This window comes from Alnus glutinosa, chromosome 11 (assembly GCF_958979055.1).
Source record: "Alnus glutinosa chromosome 11, dhAlnGlut1.1, whole genome shotgun sequence".
Taxonomy (NCBI): domain Eukaryota; kingdom Viridiplantae; phylum Streptophyta; class Magnoliopsida; order Fagales; family Betulaceae; genus Alnus; species Alnus glutinosa.
Genome location: NC_084896.1, coordinates 6,054,633 through 6,073,095, shown reverse-complemented (window position 1 = coordinate 6,073,095; position 18,463 = coordinate 6,054,633). Strand labels below are relative to the sequence as shown.

Genomic DNA, 18,463 nt, shown 5'->3' with positions numbered 1-18,463 from the left:
GCTGCCAAAGGAGAGTTTGAGGAGGAAGCCATTGGAACGAGAGTTTGGGCGTTTGCCTTGGAATGCTCTGATACCATGTAAAAGTCCATGAGCCTTACTCATTCTCAAAAGACGCCTTGAGAGAGGAGGGGACACTATGACTTATAAAGTGCCAAGGTGAAGGAAATCTTAGCGATGTGGGACACTTTAACAGTGCTGACTCCAACTCCCAAGTTTATACATTTCTTAGTTTTCTGCAAACAAGTACACACTATATATGGTTTAATTTTCCTTAAAAGCTACTTAATGATGTATTTCTCACATCACCAATTATTGTGGGAAGGATCCCATGATCTTCGTTCCTCTATAAAACCCTAGCCCCAAGGATCAAAACTCCAAGCGCCGCTCCTTATTCTGTAGGTCATGGTCTTTGTGTTCTAAATCCTTCCCTTAATTTTGGTCGCCCCAATCTCTGAATTTCTTTATTTTTATTTGTTAATTGAGTCTCGTCGCTTTTGATAGGCGTTGGGTTCGTCGGTGGGTTTAAATCCAGAAGGACGCGTCAACGAAAGCATAAATCAAAGCCAGATCCGACCATTTTTCCTTTACATAACAAACAGCCACGTATGCCTCGTTTGGTTGGTCGTAGTTTGTTTCATGCATGGTCGGGTTCTGACATTTTATGTTTGAAGCAATTGTTTATTAGTATTATATTTGTTTGGAGGGTGTTGCTTCTTTATGGTGAACTCTCCCTTATTTCAAAGTGGGGGATATGATGTTCAAGTTTCCGAAGCATAGATTAATGTCTTTGCCAGTATTAAACAGCGCGCGTTGTGTATTCTTTTTGTTGTTACACTGTGCTACCTGTCTCCTAGTAAATTTTTCATCTCATTTTTCTTTTGATCGGAATCTTTCTGTTGGGTTTTAATTGGATGTTACAGAATTTTTATATGGTCACGTCTTTTCTTCCATTGTGATTTTTGTGTCGATATTTTAACATCTTTTTATGAATCATTTTGATAGGATGGTTGTGAGTGTCCCTGCAAATTTAACTTATTCAAGAAATTGTTTTAATTGGTTTGGGCAGTATAAAGATTCCTGGCGATCATCAGGGCAGCGAGGCCGTCCTTCCGCAACAACCACGTACTGCAAGATTGCCTTCAAGATTAGAAGAAAAGAAGATGGCCAACTTTAACTGATAGGAATAAATGTTTTTTTATTTTCTTACGGTTATAATTTAATCAATCTTCAGTTATCCCTCTTGCTCCTTGTGAGTCATGGTGTTTTTTGCTCCTCCTGCGTTGGTCCAGTGGCATTAGTTTTTCTCCCAACCTCTAGGGTTGCGGAGCTTTTGTTCCCCCTAGCTAGATCCGGTGGTGGCTAACTTTCCCCTAGCCTTTTTGAACTATGGTGGCTTGTTATTTGCTTTTCTTTGTTATTTCTTTCGTTTTGGTAGGACTGTTCATCTTAAGATGTCTTCTTTGGAGGAGCGGCCGAGCCAACGTGTCGTCGGTGGGGTGACTTCTCTGCCGACTTCTGACTGACATGCGCTCCCCAGCCACATTTCCAGTCGTCTTTCGCCCCTGGCGCCGCAAGCTCTGGTCATGTCGGTCGTCGGTGATCGGCCCATGGCGCCCACGCGCCTGGGAGCTCTTTGCTCTGTGGTGCGCGTAAGGGCCACGCTTCGCCTTTTTCAGGCCGTGCTTGGCGGCAACCGGTTATACGGCATCGGATCTCCGTTTGGGTGGTCCCGGTGACGTCGTCGTCCGGCATCTTGGCCTTTTCCCCCACTGCCGGCAGCTTGTTTTTGGTGTTTTTTGTCTATGTGTTTTTTGTGTTTCACTCTTGTTTCTCCAGTCTCAACCTGCTTGTGTTTGAATCAAATTTTATGGGAATATTTGTTGGCTAATTGCTAGATCAACCCTCTTTCTTTAGAGAATGAGCGTTATTGTAAGAGAGGCTCAAGTGTCCTCCTTGTAAAATTTGTATTTCTGCTTAGGCAGTTGTTTTACTAAGCCAGATCCTTCTGGCTTAGAGAGTTGGGGGGCCCTGTCCCTTACTTTCAAGTTGTAAGCCTATGGGCTGTTTGCAGTATTAATGATAGCACATGTTATTTTGTTCAAAAAAAAAAAAAAAACAAAGACTTTCATTTGACGCTAATGGTGATAAGTAAAAACGCTCATTAGTGAGTGAATGACGATCCAACTAAGTCTGGAATTCTTTACACTTCTAATTGCTATGTAATTCTACTGCTAGATAGATGACTTAAATACAAGTATAATGAGATTTGAATCGACTCATTCAAGAGTTCATATACCGAAGTAAGGCTTATTTTAAATTTTAAGGTAAAATTTGTTTTTTTACCTTATCATTTGATTTTAAAACTATCCTTAATTCAAAAAATAGCTATATAATCCAAATGATAACATCTTTCCAATATTATCATAAATTCTTATAGATAAATTTAAGAGACATTAAATTCTTCGAGTGTTACAATTTGGTTTTCTCTCTCCATCCAAAAACAAGCTTTTGTGGCTTGGTTGGTGATAAGGATGCTTTGCCCAGTGGTAGAAAGCTTTTAAGTAGGAGATATAAAGGGTGAGGTGAAATGTGTTTTGTCGGTATGGCATTAAAGATGGAGATTACTTTCTTTCTTTTTTTTTTCTTTTTTTTTTTGTGGGTTCAGTGGTCGAGTTTGGAAGCATGCTATGAAACTTAGTAATCCCCCCCCCCCCCCCCCCCCCTGGCTCCTCCCTCCCAAGACACACACACACTTTGGGATGATATTGTTGATTTGGGGCTGCAGAATTGGAAGATACTAAGTTGAAAGCTTATCTTTGTCGGTTGGTGTTTAGTTGTGTTGTTTACAATCTTTAGAGAAACCGTAATGCTATCTGTTACGCTAATCTTCCCGAATCTTAATATCAATTGCTCAAACATATTGTATGGGAGGTTAGACCTAGGATTCTCCCTAAAGGTAAACTTAAGGCCACTGAATGAAATGTTATCATTTGCAGGATTTGAGGTCTAGATGGAATTTTAGTTTGAGTTTTGGTGTTTTTTTTCTCTGTACTCATTTTCTTGGATTCTTTGGTTGGGTTATTCTTCAATTTATATTTTATTTTTTATTTTTTTTTAGTTTTGCTAAAGTTTCTTTGTAATTAGATATGTTGTTAACGAAAAGTTAGTCATTCTTTAAAAAATAAAAAAATAAACCAAATCCAAAAAAAGAGAAGCGTTAAAAGTAGACACCTTAAAGCATTCCTAGTAGCCTCATCAAAATAGTTTTTTAGCTATTTTAGTGAGCTAATTTGATAAAAACACTAAAAAATACTCACAGCAGCCTCACCACTTTAACCAAAAAGTTTTGGTGAGTGAAAATACTCACCAATTTTGATGAGTAATATTCACTCACCAATTTTATTCCTCCTTTCTCTCTCTCACATGATCTGCACATTTTTTTTTCCTTTTTTTTTTTTTTTTTTTTTTTTTTTTTTTTTTATCTCATTTTCTTTTCTCATCTCTCATATTTCTCACATGATGATGTCCTTATTTTATGGACACGAAGGTTTCTTTGTCCTTGACATAAACTTTGTAATTCTTTCATTTATCTTTTATTTCTCTCTTTAAATGGAATAATATTATTTAATGAATTTCTTTCTTTCTTTCTTTTTTGAATTTGGTTGAGAAGCAAATGAAAACTTCTGTGAATTTCTTAGCAATAATCTAATCTCAAGATGAAGGTGTATGGTTGCTTGTTGTATAAAAAGATTAAATAAATAAAGAATAAATAAATCTGAAAAAAAAAATAATAAATAAAAAATATTTAAATGGAATAGTGATAGTGAATAGTTAAAATGGTGAGGCTGTTGGGAGAATTTTAAAAAAGTGGCTCACCAGAATAGAGAAAAGTGATTTTTAACTACTTTTGTGAGTAAAATTTGATGAGACTATTAGGAATGCTCTTAGAATTTTTAAAGAGTTATTGTCTTTATTAGTTTTTCATATCTGATTGTTATTTGTAATTAAATGATTATATTGTCATATCAGTATTTATTGTTTTTTATTAATTCAATATTTATTATATATATATATATATATATATATTTAAAAATTTAAAAATATTGATTTCACATAATTGTAACCATTTAATTTTAAACAATATTTGGATTAAAGAAAATTCACATTATACTATAATAGAATACCCTAAAAAGTTAGAAGATTTTGATCCTTTTTAATTTCTTACTCTAATTTCCCATTCCCAACCTATTCTTACACTTTATCAAAACTAGGAGCAAGAGATAACTAAAGGAAAATTAGCAAAATTCAATTTAACCTTTTCTCTTAATCTCTATCATGTTTAAGTTTAAATATGAACTCTGGTTTAAGTTCTATGAATTTATTTAATTATTGGCTTAAAAGGGATGAATAATTCTACATGTACATTAAACGTCCATAAAAAAAATTAGATAATTTTTAAAATCATAATTTGATCAAAATCACCATTTAATCGGTCACATACCTAATAATAATTTTAAAAACAACCTATTTTTTGTAAAATTACTGTAAAGGGACAGCCTCAAACAGTACATAAAACGACTGGTTTTGGCTCATTCTGTAGATGCTGCTGAAAAATATTTTGGTCACGTATCCCAAGATTTCATTTTAGATGTCCATCCAATGCTTTAGAATAATGATCACAACCATCTATATATATCATTCTCCAGTAATTCTTTTCTTCTCCATTTTTTATTGCATTTTTTTTTTCCCATTTTTAATGCGCTCTATTTAGGGTCGGTTTAAGTTTATGATTTCAAAATATTTAATTTAAAATAGTGATTTTTTCAAAACATACCACTTGAAATTACGATTTTTAAAACGCCTATAAACATTTGGTAGAATTATAATTTAAACTTTAAAATCGTAGTTTAACTTTTGAATCGTACGTGTTTAAAAGCCCACTTCTTTATGTATGATTTAAAAAAGTATAAATTTTTTTTTTCACATTTTTAAACCATAATTTTTTAAAAAACGCACTACCAACTTCTTGCGATTTTGTTTAAAAATACATTTTTAACATGCGAAATTGCAAAGTGAAACAAACTCTTACTTTTTTATTTTTTTCTCACATTTCCAATTTTAGGAAAGAGTTAAAAAAAAAAAAAGAAAAAAAAGAAAAAAGCGTGACTCTGTTGAGTCTATTTCCAAAATTATTCACATAACTGCCACGTAGTACAATATCAATGAAAATGGTAACAAATTTTGATAGATAAATTTAATTAAATATTATAATAATAATAAAAAAAGCAAATAATTATTTGTTACTATTCAAAAGTTTATAAAATATTTAAGAAAAAAACATAAGATGATTAATTCTATGCATACTAAGACAAATGATATTTGTACACACTTTATACACATGGTGACACTCACATTTGGTGTGGATTCATGCATGTGGAATCCAGCTCACATGCATGGATCCCGCACTGAATGTGAATATGTGTACAAAATATGTACAAATAACACATCTCGCACACTAATTACTACTTTAAATTTAAAACTATGCATACTACTTACTGCTTTAAATTTAAAACTTCCCATATCTTTCCTAACCACAAAATTTTAAAGAATAAAGCCTTGTTTGTTTCGGTATAAATGTTTTCCATTGAAAAATGTTTTCAGAAAAATCATTTTTTTTTCTTTAAGAAAAATGTTTTTCGTTGAAAATATTTTCTGACATGTAATTATTAATTTTTACTCACAACATAAAAATATTAATATAAACTAATTTTAAAAAATTAAATTAATAATTTGAGTTTTGGTAGTGGTATGTTGGATGCCGTCGGTAGTCCGATGATGGTCCAACGGTGGCCAATTGTGGCATGGCGGTGATTCGACGATGGTCCAACGACGGCTCAGTAGTGGTTCGGGAGTGGCCTGATGCTGGCTTGGTGATGGCTAGAGGGTGGTCCGGCAGTTTGAGAATGAAAAACTCAAATTCGAAAAATAATTTACGAAATTTAAAAATTAAAATAATTTTCTGAAACTAAAAAAACTTTTTTGTCAAACTGAAAATATTTTTAATTTGACTATTATTTTTTATTGTACTAAACACCAAAAAAATACAACAAAAAAAATCATTTTAAAAAAAATATTGTACGCAGAAACAAAAACTTAATTTGAAACGGAAGAGAAAAAAAAAAAAAAAAAAAAAAAAAAAAAAAAAAAAAAAAAGGAAAAAAGAAAAAGAAAAAAAAGCGACACACCAAGCCAGAGCAGACTCATACCCCCCAAGAGAAGAGGTAGATTCCTCGCCCGAGGTTGTAGAACTGGTGGTAGTGTTCGTGGTGGAGTGGAAGTGGTAAATTCGATTCCTTTTTCATCTTTGATTATGGAGTAGACAATTTGCGGAACCGGGTTTCTATTTTTCCGTCTGTTTGGTAATAAATACACGTCCATGGTCCATAGAACAGTTTTCGTAACGCACGTACAAGAGCTGTGCTGTGTAGTGTGCACGCCAACTCACAAAACCCAGCTCATACATGGATTCAAACGCGCACTTAACCTTTCCTTTTTGCAAATTTTAATAATTTAAGGGTGCTAATTAAGGAATTGGCTGATTAGTCCAGATTAGAATATTCCCCCACCCATTGAGGGGCTGTTTGGACTGATTTGCCAAACCCCTTAACATTTTAACCATTACTATTCCTGGCATCTTCTCCATTATTGCACCCTTCACTGTGATGGGTTTCATTGATCCGACTTTCTGAATCCCGGGTATTACGATTTTCTTTGTTTTTTTTTTTATTGAAGCAAAATATTGAAGCGTGTGTGAACAAAGGAATGATATTTAACTGAAAATCGAGGAGGAAGCTGACGTGCTGGGCACAGAGAGAGCCATAAGGGTCAGGTGTCTCTGTTGTAAAAGGCTAACCTCTGTTTCCTTTGGCCATTTCTCTTTACCTTTCTCTCCGGCGAATGAGATCATTGCCTTTTTTCTGTTTGCATCTCCTTGTCTGTGTATTAAAAAAAAATCTCATCCTCGACCCATTAGACCAAGCTTTTGACGCCAAGTGATTGCATAGGGCCCGTGGTTTTTTCCTGCGTTCCACGATAGGTTTCATAAAGGTGATATAAGCGCTGGTTTTGTTCTCATGTTGGATTTGGACAACTGGGTTTGATTTGCTTGCTTTTGTTTCTCTTGTGTTTGTTGCTTTGCCGTATCGAGTGTTAGTGAATCAGTGATCCATTGGTCTAATACCAATAACCAGGATTCCCTGCCCTATACAGGTGTTAACAGTTATGGGATCAGTTTTTGTCGAATTTGTTGAACTGGGTTAACATGAATCGATTTGAATGTTTGATCTGTGATCTGGTTTTCTCTCTTTCAGGCTGGTCTATAAGTGAGTGAGAGGTTTGCTATCAAATTTTGAGGAAATATGAATGGAGCCGTGCTTGTGGCTGTTGTTGCTGCTATTGGTAACTTATTACAAGGATGGGATAATGCGACTATCGCAGGTAATTTACTGTTTCAAACATGTTTTAAAGGCATGAAATGCTTTTCGTAGTCTTTTTCGGTCATTAAAAGTGGATTCTTTAGATTGAAAAGTTGTCAGTTTGGTGCTTCAGAGATTTGTTTTCTGTAATTAAATCTGCTTTATGTGTAATCGTTATCTTTCCTTGCCATTCCAAAAATTTCGACTTTTTCTTTGTGAAGCACATGAGATTTAGCTATTAAATCACATGCTTGAAAGGCTTTTTCTGTTTTTGCTGCAGGGTCTGTTTTGTACATAAAGAGGGAATTCAATTTAGAGAGTGAACCCACTATAGAAGGGCTAATTGTGGCGATGTCACTTATTGGGGCCACTTTGATTACAACATGCTCTGGAGCACTGGCAGACTCGCTAGGCCGCCGTCCTCTGATGATAATCTCATCTGTCCTTTATTTTGTTAGTGGTCTTGTAATGCTGTGGTCTCCCAATGTTTATGTCCTATTATTTGCTAGGCTTTTAGATGGATTTGGAATTGGTTTGGCTGTTACACTAGTTCCAGTCTATATATCAGAGACAGCGCCACCTGAAATAAGGGGATCACTAAATACCCTCCCCCAGTTCACTGGTTCTGGGGGTATGTTTATGTCGTATTGCATGGTGTTTGGGATGTCATTGACGAAAACACCGAGCTGGAGGTTGATGCTGGGGATCCTTTCTGTTCCTTCTCTTGTTTACTTTGCATTGACAATATTATTCTTGCCAGAGTCTCCACGGTGGCTTGTCAGTAAAGGGCGGATGCTTGAGGCAAAGCAGGTTTTGCAGAGGCTGCGTGGCAGAGAAGATGTCTCTGGTTAGTTGTTCTGTGCTTTTTTCTACGTAAATTGTTGGTTGTTACCTCAAATAAAAAACTTGATTTTATTTACATAGAGAGTTGATTTTTGAATTTATGCTAAGTTATAGGCTTTTAGATTTTGCCTTGAGAAACTTGATTAATTCTCTTCAGGACAGCTACGCTGAAAATTTCTGATGTCTGATTAGCTAAATAATGGAGAATAAACGATCCTTTGGCTTACAAAATTCAAAAACCATAATTTTCTTTGTCACATCACCTTCGACATTTAAGTTCTTTTCTGGGTGATTACTTTTAAACTCCCTGTTGCTCGTATATATTAGATATGTTGAAGGTTCTGAGATCTCTTTGAATGATACATTTCTCACATTATGAAAACTGATGGAGTTGAATTGCCAAATGTTTCCTTTCCTGAGACTCTTGCACTCGAGTTCTCCTTTGGTTTCAAGAGCACCATATTTTTTTTTGGGTATGAATAAGCCTTTTCATTCCAAAACACAAAAGAATACAACCAACACACATCCAAACTTCCTACTACCCAAACATAGCCAACCCCATCACATAGGGAAACCCCACACAAACTCTCGAAACAATCAATCAAAACAGAAAAACAACATCTATACAAAGAACAAATCACCATACAAAACAGACCAGTAACCACACTAATTGTTACTACTGCAGCTACTAAAGAACAGTATATTAACCATTCTCATCCAAAATACTCACAGGGATGCCCCAATTTCCACAAAGCTTGACATTCACTGAGTTGTAGCTGAATTTCCCCTTTCCCCTTCACATGATTAAGAGCACCATATTAGTGCATACCTCTATCTATTGTGGGAGTCTGTGCTTGTGTGGATGCGGATGTGTGGATTAGAATTTTTATGCCAGAAATTATGACACAGATGATGGTGACCATATTACTTTGAGAGAAAAGGAAAAAAGAACCATCTCTTTTTAAATTTACGACAACTTGGCCATTTAATTTCAAGAACGATAATTCAATTGTTAATGGTTGTCTTGTTCTTCCCTGTGCGTGTCATTTCTGTTTCCTAACTTTCTCCTTGGTGTTACTGCACCATTTGCATCTGCGATGATGTTTCAGATTTTTCTTATGCTTTTAGAAGAATATATGCGGAAAATCCAATCATTGGCTGCTATTTGTTTCATTATATTGACTATATAATAACTGATGATGCACTCTTTGGATGATTTGGGTTCTCCTCCAATGAACAGGTGAGATGGCTTTACTGGTTGAGGGTCTTGGTGTTGGGGGTGAAACATCTTTCGAGGAGTACATAATTGGCCCAGGCAATGACCTCATGGATGAACAGGATCTATCGGGTGAAAATGATCTAATTAAGTTATATGCCCCTGAGGAGGGTCTCTCCTGGGTTGCCAGACCTGTCACTGGACAGAGTACTATTGGCCTTGTGTCTCGGCATGGAAGCATGGCAAGTCGAAGTGGGCTCATAGATCCTCTTGTCACCCTCTTTGGCAGTGTCCATGAGAAGTTCCCTGAAACTGGAAGCATGCGAAGCATGCTTTTTCCACACTTTGGCAGCATGTTCAGCGTGGGAGGAAATCAACCCAGACAGGAAGAGTGGGATGAGGAGAGTCTTGCCAGAGACGGCGAGGAGTATGCATCTGATGCTGTTGGTGGTGATTCTGATGACAATTTGCAGAGTCCGTTGATCTCACGTCAGACAACAAGCATGGACAAGGAATTGGGGCCTCCTCCCCATGGCAGCCTTGCAAGCATGCAGCATGGCAGTCTTGCTCAAGGGAATGCTGGAGACCCAGCCAGTAGCATGGGGATTGGTGGCGGTTGGCAGCTGGCATGGAAATGGTCTGAAAGAGAAGGCAAAGATGGCAAGAAGGAAGGAGGGTTTAAAAGAATTTATTTGCACCAAGAGGGTGTATCTGCATCTCGGCGTGGGTCTCTAGTTTCTATTCCTGGGGGTGATGTCCCAGCAGATGGTGAGTTCATCCAGGCTGCTGCTTTGGTGAGTCAACCTGCTCTTTATTCTGCGGAGCTTATGAATCAGCAGCCAGTCGGACCAGCTATGGTTCACCCATCAGAAACAGCTGCAAAAGGACCAAGTTGGAGTGTTCTTTTTGAACCAGGAGTGAAACATGCGTTGGCTGTTGGGGTGGGACTTCAAATACTTCAGCAGGTAAAAAAATAGTATCTACTGGTGAACTTCTACAGTTCTGCTAGTTTCTTCTGTAAAAACTTAGGACAATGTCTTTCGGTTGGTCTTTGTGGTTAATGGCGTGCAGTATGAGCTGATGTGAATTAGGAACTATTAAACGTCCATACTCATGCGTGTTGTTGAATTTGAACTTGGTATATTTTGGTGCTGTTACTACTCTGGAATTCAATAAGAATATTGTAGAAAAGGTTTGGATGCTAGTAGGGATAAAGAGGGGTTTATTTTGAGGACGGTCCAAGATTGTGTAGGAATAATTCAGGGAAGGGTGGATTGTCTGACAAATTGAACAAATCAACTTTTATACCCTTTATTCTTTTTGATAGATTAGAAAAATCAAATTATGAACTGCCTTTTTTTCTCTTCTTTTGTTGATAAATTAGGATTTTTCAAATTTTAACACATTTCAGGATTTTTTTTTTAAAAAAAATATTTAATATCCTGAATTTTATTGGAACTCGCGGTAGACTGATAGCTGGGAAATGTATTACTCTGTTTCATTGTTGTAGAATTTGGTGCTTATATTTTTGTTATATGTATGCAGTTCTCTGGCATAAATGGGGTTCTCTACTACACACCTCAAATTCTCGAGGAGGCAGGAGTTGGAGTTCTTCTTTCAAATTTAGGCATTAGTTCAGCTTCTTCATCTCTGCTTATTAGTGCACTGACGACTTTGTTGATGCTTCCTTCTATAGCTGTTGCCATGAGGCTGATGGATATCTCCGGCAGGAGGTATTTTATTCCTCTTTTTGTCCATAATCTTTGGTATCTTAGTTTAATGGACAAAAATGTCCATTGACATAATGATCGTAGATTTTTTCTTTTTTCTTTTTTCAAGATGTAAATCCCTAACTTTTTATTCCTTGTACACGTCAGTTGCATAATTGCTATTCCTATTGATTTGCTTCAGTTCTGAGGAAAACCTAAAGCCATTTTCTCTTTCCACTTTAAGACATATCTTATATATTAACTTACTACCGAAGTTTGGTGGCCTTCGGGAACTCAAGGAAAACCCAAAGCCATTTTCTCTTTCCACTTAAAGATATGGCTTATATATTAACTTACTACTGCAGTTTGGTGGCCTTCAGGAACTCACATACACACAAATTTTTGTTTGCATGAATTTCTTAGTTGTGGCTCAAATTGCTTTGGAATGAAATGGAAGATACCACTAAATGCCAAAAGATAATTTCAACATAAGATCAATAAATAAAATTCTGTTATTTGAGTTTGCTATAGAGTTTGTTAGTTTAATGCGAATTAGTGTACATTTTCTATCAATTGCTTTTATTGTTTCTTTTTTGGTTCTTACCCTTTTTTTTGGTTTTCCCATTGCAGGAGTTTGCTGCTCAGCACAATACCTGTCTTGATATTATCTCTCATAATCCTAGTCCTTGGAAGTCTTGTGGATATGGGGCAAGTTGTGAACGCATCAATCTCTACTGTTAGTGTTGTACTCTACTTCTGTTGCTTTGTCATGGGGTTTGGGCCAGTCCCCAACATCCTCTGCGCGGAGATCTTCCCCACCCGAGTTCGCGGCATCTGCATTGCCATATGTGCCCTTTCATTTTGGATAGGTGACATCATTGTCACCTACACACTGCCATTGATGCTCAAATCCATTGGCCTTGCTGGTGTTTTCGGCATGTATGCAGTTGTGTGCCTCATATCATGGGTGTTTGTTTTCATGAAAGTCCCTGAAACCAAGGGCATGCCCCTTGAAGTGATTACCGAGTTCTTCTCCGTTGGTGCAAAGCAGGCTGCAGCCATCAAGAACAACTGACTTGGTCACTGATGGATAGAAAATTTTGACTAGTGTTGTTTTGTCCTTCTGGTTTCATTTGTGGGTTCTTTTTTCTTTGGGCTATTGAAAGCTTGATTTCTGTATAAAATGATCGTTCTTTCACCAAGTTTATTAACTGATATGAATGCCTTAAAAGGTTTTTTTTTGCTCTTTTCAAAATTGAGATTGTTGAATGCCTTCTTTACATAGTCCTTCTTTATATTTGTGAGTTTATTTTGAATTATTTTCGCATTTATTTCATGTTGACATATGATACAATATGAGCCGTTAGATTTAACGAAATGCTAAGATTTAAGAATTTGAGATCTCAAATTGTCAAAGAAATTTGAGGGTTCCTTATCCAAATTAGAATCTTATGCTTTAGAAATCCATCATTTCTCCCCTCGAATATGAATTGACAGTGAAGTGACGTTTTGGCGGATGGGGGCACACATGAGACTAGAACTTGATGACGACATGACAGGATACCAGTAACATGGTCGAAGATACGTGACTTCACAAAACAAAACAACAAAGCCCAAAAACTTTCTACTTCTTGTCTTTCAGATGCTAAAGCAATAATGGTGTTAAACTTAGAAGGCAGGATTGGCTGCAATCCTAGTCCTGTCTGACCGCAACTGTGAGAGATATTGGTAGGACTCATTTGCTTAACTCGGCTGTAATCCTAGTGCAGTCGACTGCAATTGTGAGAAATATTGATGGAACTTATTTGCTTGAATTGGCTGCAACTCTAGAATAGGATCCTAAATGAAATAGATAATATTCATTTCAAATGAAATGTCAAGATTTAAAGTTGCTGTATCTAATAATGTATCTGAAGTCAATATTGTCACATTTTTTTTTAAAAAAAAAATAATATGAAATTATATATACCATTAAATGCTTCAACTTTAAATCCTGACCATAAATTGGATAGTATCCATTTAATTTGAAATTGAGAGGATCCTATTCCAATGCTACTGTCAATCGCAATCGTGAGAGATATTAATGGGGCTCATTTGCTTGAATGGGCGTTTGAATAGTTCAGAACTCGATTGGGTATGTGGACTCTATCAAAGTTTCTTTCAATTGCTTACACTGATTGAAGTTAATGTGCTTTACCAACCAGAACATGTATTCAGGTAGGTCAAGACATGTTCAAGGATGTGATTGTCATTATGATTATAAGTGTCGCACATAATTTAAGTACAATTTTATTTATATATATATAAAAATTATTGAGTACCCTCCTTTGGCCGGCCGCTTTTCAAGTGAGTTAAATATAAGATTTGTATCATTTCATAATAGAGTCAAATATCATATCATGAGTTCGAATTACGAAATTGACATTTATGGGATAGAGTGGGTTGCAGTAAACATCAAATTCGAAAGCGTTACGATACATGACAATTCTCAGTATCCCATGACTTAAAAGTATAATATTAACTATGTGTATACAACTCTTAATCACGTTCTTACAAGTTCAACAAATTTGAATCAAAAGTTTCTCATTTCCCTGCCCCGATTGGGCCCGGTCGGGGCAAAGCCGTGGGCCCGAATAGTTGGTGCTTTCTTACAAGGACGGAGGACCCAGCCCGGGGAAAGAGCAACCAACATTTTACATTTGTATAAGGTAGGCAATGCCATCTTTTTTTCTTCTTCTTTTTTGAGGAAAGGCAATGCCATCATTACAGAGCATTTGAACGACTACCCACCTTACAAAAATGTCTTTTCCGTAACCCCTTTACCTTTCGTTTTAAAATATTACACTTCAGGGCAACCAACCAGCGCAACGCATGAAAATCAAATCATACATCACCATGTCTCCATCTGCCCAGAATGAGTTGGAATGATCACAGAAATGGGAATTTTAATTCTATAAATATCTATCCTAAATTTATCCTACGTTTGTTTCGATGTAAAATAATTTATTTATTTATTTATTTTTTTGTAAAATGGTTTCAGAAAAGTTATTTTTTAGAAAAATATTTTTCGCCGAAAGTATTTTCTTATGTTTGGCGCGTACGAAAAATCATAAATATTTTTTATGTTTTTATTCGGTCATATTAACTTATAAAAAATAATTTTTATTCACAACATATAAATATTAACGTAAAATAATATAAAAATCACCGATGACGAGATTCTGTCACTGACAGGCAGGATTTCGGCCACTTTCATCTGATTCCAGCTACTGTTACCGAAATTCGAGATAAAGGTCAGAATTCGGACAGTTTTGTTAGAATCTAAGTTAGCCAGATTCAGGCGAAAGTGGCTGGAATCTGGCCAGAACTGCTAAAATCCGGCACAGAACGGTTGGACTCCTGCCAGTAGCCAGAAGCTGACCATTATGGCCGGAATCCCACTAGAACGGCTGGAATCCGACACAATCCAGCCATATCCGGCCAATTGGCTGGAATCCAACCATTCTGGTCGTCGGAATCTGGGCTAACCGAATTTCGACGAAGGTGGCCAAAATCTGGCGACAGTGACCGGACGTTGTCGAATTTCGACACCGGCTAGATTCTGGTGGTGATTGACTGCTTGAACGTAAAGGTTGACCGATCGTTTAAAAGAAGGTCGAATGCGTCTGCCGTCTAAGAAAAATGATTTACGCTTTTAAAAAGCATAAATTATTTTTCGAAATTTATTAAGTATTTTTGGTCAAACAGAAATCATTTTTTGGTTGATAATTATTTTTATTTTCACCAAACACTCAAAAATACCAAAACCATTTTTCAGAAACCAATTTACCAGACAACAAACGAAATATTAATGGTAATTTTATAAAGAATATTAAAGAGCGTTGAAATAGGTGTGAAGAAACGAAATTAAACGTGGCATTAGAGCATTCGCAATGAGGTCGTCAAACCGACTAAATCACCAAAACCAGACGATTTTGCTCAAAATGTTGTCTCCAACGAGCTCGTCAACACCATCGTCAAATGGAGGATTGTCAAAAGCCCTCGTCTAATGAGACGAGTGTTTCTTAATCGTCTCTTGCTTTTTTCCAATTTTTTATTCCATCTCTTTTCTCTTACTTTCCTATTCATCATATTCTCAAATGCGACGACCGAAGTAGGATCCTTTCATTCGACAGGTTGTGTGGATGGCCGGTTGGGTGTGGAGCACCGGCGTGGCGAGCTGTTTAAGTGGAGGTACGGCAAATCGTTGGCAAACCACGGTGTGACTAACCCAGTTCCCATCGGCATTACTAGCGTTGATAATCTAGCCGATTTTGCTCCGGCCGTCAAAAATCAGGTACCCAGCGTGACAATCCAACCGATTTTGCTCCGACCCTCAAAAATCCGGTACCCAGGGCTTGCTCAGACCCTCAAAAATTCGGTACCCAGGCTTGATAATCAGGCCAATTATGCTCCCGACGTCAAAAATCTGATACCCAGAGTTGATAATCCGGCCAATTCTCTCTCGTTTTTGCTCCCGCCGATCTACCAGAAGGTTCTGTTTTTTTAATTTTATTTTTATAAAACTAATAAAAAATTAATTTTTATTTAAAGTAAGAAATATTTGAAGAGTTTGATATTTAAAACTTAAAAAAATGAGGTAGCTAAAATAACAAAAGTAATATTTTTCGTCAAAATTTCAGCAAATTTTTTTGGCGACTTCACTATAGTAGCTCTTACTCATCAGATTGTGTAGAAGTTCATGTTCGACAGAGAATCGTAAAACAGAAACCAAAACCGGATGAAAATCGAAACACAAACATGTTCTAATAATGAAGCAAGAAGAGAAACAGCTGATGATTTTCACCAACTCTATTATCACAAACAGCAACTCACAACAACATTATTTATCATCCAATTTGCATCCAAAAATGAAAAAAAAAAACCAAAATTTGCTGCAGCCAGCCATCATCATGAAACAAGCCTAGCACCCACCCTATCAAGCTTCTTCACAGCCTTCACGGCCTTCAAACTCCCCTCTCTCCAAAACGCCTCCGCCATCCTCTCCCCAACCCTCTCCCCCTTCTCCTCACTCTCCACCACCGCCACCGCCGTCGGCCCCGCGCCGCTTATCGTGCACCCGAACGCCCCGGCCTCGATCGCCGCCTTCTTCACCGCCTCCATGCCCGGAATCAGAGGCGCTCGTCTCGGCTCCACGATCTTATCCGAGGACAACGCCTTGCCCAACCCCACAAGGTCCCCCTGCAACACAGACGCCACCAGTGCGCCAGCCTGACTACAATTCCACACATGGTGCGCCATTCCGATCTCTGTAGGCAAAGCCGCGCGCATCTTCTTCGTGGGTGCCTCGAAGTCCGGGCTCACGAGGACAAAGAAGAGGTCTTTCTCGGCAGGGAAGTTGAGCCTCATTAGCTCCAAGGGCTCGTAGTTTCGAATCAGAATGAAACCCCCCATGATCGCCGGTGCTACATTGTCTGCGTGGTAACCGGATACTCTCTCCTCCGATTTCAGCCCGGCGAGGACGAGCTCCTCCAGCCCGAGCCTCCCGCCGAAGATCTCGTTCACGGCGACCGCCGCGGCCGCGGCGCTTGCGGCGCTGGAGCCGAGGCCGCTCCCTAAGGGAAGGCCCTTGTGGAGAGAGAGGGAGAGACCGACCGATTGGACGCCAAGCATCTTCATGACCTCGATGGCGGCGATGCCGGCGCAGTTCCAGTTGGGGTTCTTGCTGAGCTTGCCGGAAGCGTCGCCGGAGATGTGGGAGATGGAGATCTGGCCCGGGTGGACATTGGGGTCGACGGAGAGCGACACAAAGTCGCCGAGGCCGTCCACAGCGCAGCCCAGGAAATCGAAACCCGGGCCGAGGTTGGCCACGGTGGCTGGCGCAAAGGTCTTGACGGAGGTCAGAACGGGTTCGGGTTCGGAGACTTGGGTTCTGATCGGAACAGAGAGGTTGCAGCGCAAAGACTGAGGTTTGGGTGTGGAGGAGAAGGTGATGGAGGGTCGCACGCAGATGGGCTTCACTGGAGCTTGGAAGCAAATGGCCATTGCACGTGCCTCAGAGAGAGAGAGAGGCTTATGTTAGGGTTTAACAGGCAGAGAGAGAGAGAGCGAGAGAGAGGATGGAAATGGGAGATACAGGGATGATCACCATGGGCCGAGTTTTTATTCTTCTATATGACCACACACTGGTCCACGATCTCCAAATTTCAGTAAATTTTCTCGAATCTTAATTATTTATTTATTTACATAATTAAAATTGTATTATATTAATTGTTGGGAGTTGGGCCGCCCGGTTGCGATTGAAGAAATCGGTTCAATCCAGCCCACCAATGATTGGAGCCCACCAACAACATTTGTTTGTTGTAAGCCCGAACACCGATCGGGACCACCACTCATCTTCATTATCAAAGCTCACAACCGATCTTGGGTTGGACCCAAGTGTCTGCCACGATCGCCACCAAGAGCCCCCATTAACTCAAATTATGAGGTTCGGTCAGTAATTGATTAGACTTGCATAAAATAGTATCTTTGGATTATCTCACTTATTCGACGATTTTGACTTACGGTTGTAGTGCACGTGGTGGTCCTCAGTACTCGGACATGACCAATGTCCCATTAATTCCTCATTCCAATAACTAAGGACTCCACAACCTGATGAGTGATGACATATGTTGTCTAGCCATACCAACTCCCCTTCTAGTCAAAAGGTCTAAGGGGGCAGGGAGACTAGTCATCACGACTACGATCAATGTGTAGCTCCTGCATAAACCGCACTTAGCCAATGTATGAGAGATTCTGACTAATTTTTCTGTAAGGCAAAAAACTCTTCTTTTGGTTCTTGTTGTCTTCTTTTAGAACCATATATAACTTAAGCGTCAGAGTTATCTTCTGCTCGCACATCCCGATAAGCTCTTTAGCTTATTTCTTTCTCTTTTGCAAGAACTGGCCCACGTGTGATCGAGTTTGGAGCAGTCCAGTCACGACCAAAACTGTTCTAACATCAACATTTATCAATTTTACCAACTTAATATTGTTGACTGAGTTTTGAATCTCAAGTTTATTTGATACTCGTGCAAGGGATGATTCAAGTATTAGGAGTTTTCCTGTATGCTATCACCATATGACATTTAATTGATTGATTATATAATAAATTTTTTTCTTATTTAACTAAAAAAATTACCAACTCAGTCGTATTTTACCATATTCTAAAAGTTATAAAT

The 18,463-nt window shown here is 38.1% G+C and overlaps 2 protein-coding genes and 1 non-coding gene across 7 annotated transcripts; 2 read left to right on the top strand and 1 right to left on the bottom strand.

Moving 5' to 3' along the window:
- The first annotated feature begins 706 nt into the window (after positions 1–706).
- LOC133882987 (small nucleolar RNA snoR137) lies at positions 707–861 on the top strand. Its single transcript, XR_009902800.1, has one exon. It is a non-coding gene; the product is annotated as a small nucleolar RNA snoR137 (small nucleolar RNA).
- Positions 862–6,266: 5,405 nt separating this feature from the next.
- LOC133881662 (monosaccharide-sensing protein 2-like) lies at positions 6,267–12,498 on the top strand. 5 transcript variants are annotated; one of them, XM_062320653.1, is made up of 6 exons: positions 6,267–6,340; positions 7,371–7,497; positions 7,756–8,322; positions 9,559–10,499; positions 11,080–11,267; positions 11,874–12,498. In XM_062320653.1, exons 2-6 carry the CDS (start codon positions 7,419–7,421, stop codon positions 12,316–12,318), a joined length of 2,220 nt encoding a protein of 739 aa, XP_062176637.1. In that variant the 5' UTR covers positions 6,267–6,340; positions 7,371–7,418; the 3' UTR covers positions 12,319–12,498. The 5 variants fall into 5 exon arrangements, with proteins under 5 accessions (XP_062176637.1, XP_062176633.1, XP_062176634.1 ...); XM_062320649.1 differs by lacking the exon at positions 6,267–6,340 and adding an exon at positions 6,597–6,756; XM_062320650.1 differs by lacking the exon at positions 6,267–6,340 and adding an exon at positions 6,787–7,278.
- Positions 12,499–16,026: 3,528 nt separating this feature from the next.
- LOC133882921 (homoserine kinase) lies at positions 16,027–17,427 on the bottom strand. The gene has a single exon (XM_062322160.1). It carries the CDS (start codon positions 17,286–17,288, stop codon positions 16,194–16,196), a length of 1,095 nt encoding a protein of 364 aa, XP_062178144.1. The 5' UTR covers positions 17,289–17,427; the 3' UTR covers positions 16,027–16,193.
- Positions 17,428–18,463: the final 1,036 nt, after the last annotated feature.